At 32.5% G+C, this 5,161-nt stretch overlaps 1 protein-coding gene across 1 annotated transcript; it reads left to right on the forward strand.

Annotated features, from left to right (window-relative positions):
• Nucleotides 1–3,793: 3,793 nt before the first annotated feature.
• On the forward strand, nt 3,794–4,223 carry LOC143602764 (uncharacterized). The gene has a single exon (XM_077079768.1). The coding sequence runs from the start codon at nt 3,806–3,808 to the stop codon at nt 3,992–3,994; it is 189 nt and encodes a 62-aa protein (XP_076935883.1). The 5' UTR covers nt 3,794–3,805; the 3' UTR covers nt 3,995–4,223.
• The last annotated feature ends 938 nt before the right edge of the window (nt 4,224–5,161 follow it).

Below are 5,161 nucleotides of genomic sequence, written 5' to 3' on the forward strand. Positions count from 1 at the left end.
AGAATAAAGATGTGGCTTTCAAAGAGACCCTCAGCTCTGTAATACATATGTATGAGGCAATAATTTACGCATTTAAGAGGTGGCTTAAGAGCATATAATTGAATATATTACAACTATAATTTACGCATTAATGTTAAATTCACAATTTACAACCGTAAAACTACATATATGATTTATAGACCTCTAAAAATTTCTTTATATACAACACTGGATATCTTGTTAGTAAGTTCACCTTCTTTATCAACAATTACGAGTTTAAGTCCAAATCTACTTTTGACTTTAAAATAGTTGCAATTGAGGGCCTTAAGAGCATAAAACAACAATATGACATTTTAATCAAGCATGACTGCAATTTTAACGTCTGGCTTTCTAACAAAGAGCAGTATGACATTACAAAGTTCACAGAATCAACCACTTTAGACAACTCACCATTAATCTGTGAAATCAGTCAAGTTGATTTTCAATTTTAGGAAATTCTATAGTTAAAATGATATCAACTACAACGAAGGCATTTAAAGTATAATTAGTAGACTAAATTGTATACCAACAAAGGGACTTGCAACTTATGTTACAAAAACCAAACTATTTATGAGTTTATAATTTAGATGAAGTTTATTTTGCCAAATAGATTGGTTTGAATGTAAAGGAAACAGAGCACGCGTTTCTCTAAAAAGAAAGGTAATTACTCATAGATGGAGTTCTTAACCTTTAATCTGCAATCACAAGTGAAGATATAAAAAATCATATATGTTCGATTACAAACCAACATGTCTCTCGAAGAACCCAATTGAAAAATAAATATAAAGTTTCATGAACCTACTTGAAATTGTAATATACCAATATAAAAAAATGAAATAACATCAGCTACCAGGATAGCAGAATGGAAGGAGATTCATGTAACTTAAAGGCAACGGTTTATCGTGACGCGTGAGGGTATACAAACATAACCTGAAAGAATATAAAAAATGAAATTACATACTCCAAAAAAAAAGAAACCAAATTAAGTAATTAACATGTTCCTGTCTATAATTAACCTTCACACATTTTGTGGGGTGTGGGCAACAACACCTTAGTCTCAAGATTTTGCAGCCATCTTGAACCCGACTGTATCAGGGTTGGGATGAAGTCCAACTACTACCATGCTCTCAAATAGCCTACGACACGCTCTAATCTTTTTAAAATTGTAAATAATTATGACCCAAATACTAAATGGAACTTGTTTAAAACATACAAAAACATCAATAGACTTATTATCATAAATTTGAAAGACGATATAAGTTTCCTTAAAAGATTCTTGCCAAAACAATCAGTGTGCAGTTAATTGGTATGAGAGAGTAGTTAGTTATTAATTTAAAAAATAGCATACGATTCACCAATACTTCTGCTCAAATTTCACTATGATGCAATGAAATCATCATAAGTTACTTTCCCTAAAATTTTAGGACTATATAGAAAACACAAATTTGAGCTTATTATAATAATAGATTGATTATTAAAAATTTGTAAAGGCTTTATTTATTAAAATAAAAAAAACCATAAATAATGCCTCAGTTGTTTGTTGACCTGCGCTATGCTAGTTTGGGTCAATAAATTATCTTGCAAATTAGTAGGCAGTTGTGATGACACTAATCAAAGGATTGAAACTGATTCATTGGATTCTTTGTCAACTAAACTGTTAATTAAGAGGAATAAACTTAAGTTATAAACACAACTCACATGTGATATGTAAAAATATATATAGTAAATAAGTGGTTAAGACTAAACAAATCAAACCTTTTTTTTCTAAAAGAGTGATCTCCTCGATGTCATCGTTAATATACAGGGTACTACCTTGGAATGACGATGAAGCAAACGCCTTCCCTGAATAACAAACAAATATTATCTTGCGTATGTGTACATAAAGTAGAACTAACACATTGAAAAGGGCAGACATGCAAAGGCAAGACAGTTTGTTAATAATTACACTTATATAACAAACAATATATATTAACTACAGGCAATGACAACTTGTTAAAGCTTGCTAACATCACCGTAAATATAGAGGGTGCAGCAGATGATTTAATGCATCAAAACAATCTACACATGCCCAAATATTAAGCCAACAAATTTTGGAATGTAATGTTCACAATCAACAAAATGTGTACTTACAAACAACCAACTACAAAACCAATCAAATTAGAAACACATACCAACCAATTGATGCAATCAAATTTTGACCTATGAACACACAAACAAACAAACAGTTCATCTTGATGAAGTGACTTTGGGTGCAATTATAACCTAAAACCACATCAATACAATATTCAACTGAGGAGCAACTAAAACATGAGGAATTTCATTATTATGAAATTGAGCTTAATTACGGGCTGTCGAAATATAACAAATTGAAGATGATAACGAAAACTGATATTTGGCGAGAATACTTTTTTGGACTGATTGTGTTCTAAAACTTCAAAAATCGTAACGGAGATAAGAAAGCAAATTTGGAGTTTTATTGTTCGAGCATACCTTGTATGTACGAGGCTTGAATCACGGAGATTATGATGGGTTATCTCTGCAACTTCTCATTTAAAATATAACCGTCAATAAGAGCTATGCCACGTGTCTACATAATATGCTGTAAACATAAGGAAGGGTATTGGTGTGTGAATGACAGCTGTCCAAAACAACTCTCTTTTATTATAATAGCAGATGATATAAATAAATTGGGGCATTTCATTTATTTACCAGATTTGGCAGCAGCATCAAACCATACGCAGTTCCAGGAGAGAAAATTATTTTGGGTTCGTTTCTATTTCCACCGTATAAATAATTTATATTATCCGGTCAACGCAATCTCAAATTTTTCGAGGCATTAATATTTAGGTTTGATTTCTTTTCTTCTCCCTTTTCCTTTTCAATTCATGTTCGTGTATTTAATAATTAACAAATTTATGTGATTGATTACACACCTATTTGATTCTTGGTTGCTTTGATTGATTTGTACGGAGCTCCGATTAGTTTTAGGGTTCATTGATTTGTGAATTTTGTTGTACGCATGGATCATGAGTTATTGATTGTATATGAAGAATATAGGATTTGAGATTGATTTATTAATTAACAGGCTTGTGTGTTTATTGAGTTTTATGTTTTCAATAAGCAGTTTGAAATTGCTTATTTCAACTTTGGGTTTCGGTGCAACTTGTTGCCCGCTTACCTGCCTCTTTATTGTAATTGATTCTTTCTATCGAGAAAAAAAAATGACACCTTTAGGTGAAATAAGTTTGTTCAGTAAGTTGATTATCTAATTCTGTGCACAATAGCTGGATAAATGTTAATGTTTATCTCAATAATCACATTTTCTAAAGCAATATGTAATTTGATTTTTCAACTCTGGCTATATCTCACCTTTATCTCTTGGGATTATATTGTTTCGGTTACCCGACTACAAAACCCTTTGAGCAGGTTAGACTCCAGGAACATAGAAATGAACTCTTTCTGCAAATTTTCATTCATTCTAATAATGAAGTAACAATGCCTTTAGTAATAGGCTTACAAACTAAGATAAAAATAAGGGAAGCCCAATACGTGGACATGATAATAGCTAAGTTGCACGAAATTGTGTTGATTTTGTAGCACGTATCACCGAGTGTTCAAGACATTGGTTTATTCATTTATGCATCCATTCGTGCTACCATTTGTGGTTTTTCTATAGAATTAAGACACCAACTTATTAAATCGACAAATAAAGACGAGTAAAACTGCATTTTTATAGCATGTATCAAAAGATTTTCATTGTTGGTTCTGGTTGCAGGCTACAGAAGATATGAGTGTAAAACCAACAGTTGCCTTGAGGGCTATACTGGTCGGGGGTATAGCCGCCTTTGCTAAGGTAGCAGGAGCGGCTAAAGCTGCTGGCGGTGTTAAACTGGGTGCCGCTGCAGCTGCTGTGACAGCCGCCGCTGGTGCCACTGTGGCGGGGTCAAAACAAGATGCTAACCAGTCACCCAAATGAAGGTTTTATACAAGTAGATAGGGTGTTTTGTGTTCTAATAGTTTGTGAACTTTTGAGGGTATTAATCCTAGCATAAAATTTCTGAATGGTTTTTGTTCAGATGAAATGATGATTTGATTTCATGTTCTTGATGTTGCGGACCTCGTTAACGCTGTATTTCTGAGTTATATTTTGAGGAGAAACAAAGAACAAGAATATTAGAAAAATGTATGTTTTCAGTTCTTCTAGTTCTAGGACACACGGATGGAAGTTTTGGTTGATTTTATTCCCTAATTTTCTTTCTAAAAGCAAATGCAACATATCTTTTCAATTTATATATTTTATGTGCTGGTTGATAGTTTGATACACCCTTTTTATTTACAAAGGAATATAACCAAATCCTGATTCTATGCATTTGATAAAATGTTGTAAAATGTACAGTTAAAACATATTGAGTAACATGAACATGACAATATTATCACAATAAATACATTTAATCATAAATAGAAGTATCCATAGTTGAATCAGCGCTCAAACATGATCAACTACTAGCCTATAAATCAAATAGGAGATGGTTGTGCTGGAATACATTCCAATACATGAGATGGTTGTTGTGTAATAAATGCCATACGAACATGTGCTACTAAATGCAGGTGTTATTATAGCAAACCACCAGTGCATTTGTTGTCACGCCTTAGATCCTTCAAGGGTTGCACAATCGACTAAATAAAGCTTGAAAAGTCTATTTCTCAAATATTGAGTGCAAGTTAAGACTATACGATTTCGAATGACAAAATTACCAGAATGCCGTCAATATCAAGATTTTGTCTATTTGACCATGAAATTCCGAATACTTCCTTCCTAAGAGTGTTTAGAACCAACCATATTCTTACACACATCCTAATACGAGGGTTTTCATTTCTTATTTTGTTTTAACTTCATGTGATGCTAGTTACTAAAAACTAACGAGTCACCAATCTAAAACTAGCTTATGCCAATTTTTGACAAACCACCAATATAATATTAGCTTCTGCAACTATAAGACTAGCTTCCATCAATATTTAAAAAATAAGTTAGCAGCTCGAAAATGTCAGGGCATGTGCACATTTTGATTGGCTTTAAAAACTGTCGGATTAATAATAAAAAGGTGACGGGACGAGGGTTTAGAAAAAAACAAATTTGGAAAAT

Source organism: Bidens hawaiensis, unplaced genomic scaffold (assembly GCF_021521415.1).
Source record: "Bidens hawaiensis isolate Kalapana, Puna unplaced genomic scaffold, B.hawaiensis_p1.1 tig00059808_1, whole genome shotgun sequence".
In the NCBI taxonomy this organism is placed as follows: domain Eukaryota; kingdom Viridiplantae; phylum Streptophyta; class Magnoliopsida; order Asterales; family Asteraceae; genus Bidens; species Bidens hawaiensis.

What these genes read in the sequence shown, in the direction of transcription:
- LOC143602764 (XM_077079768.1), top strand. Translation starts at nt 3,806, where the DNA reads ATGAGTGTAAAACCAACAGTTGCCTTGAGGGCTATACTGGTCGGGGGT.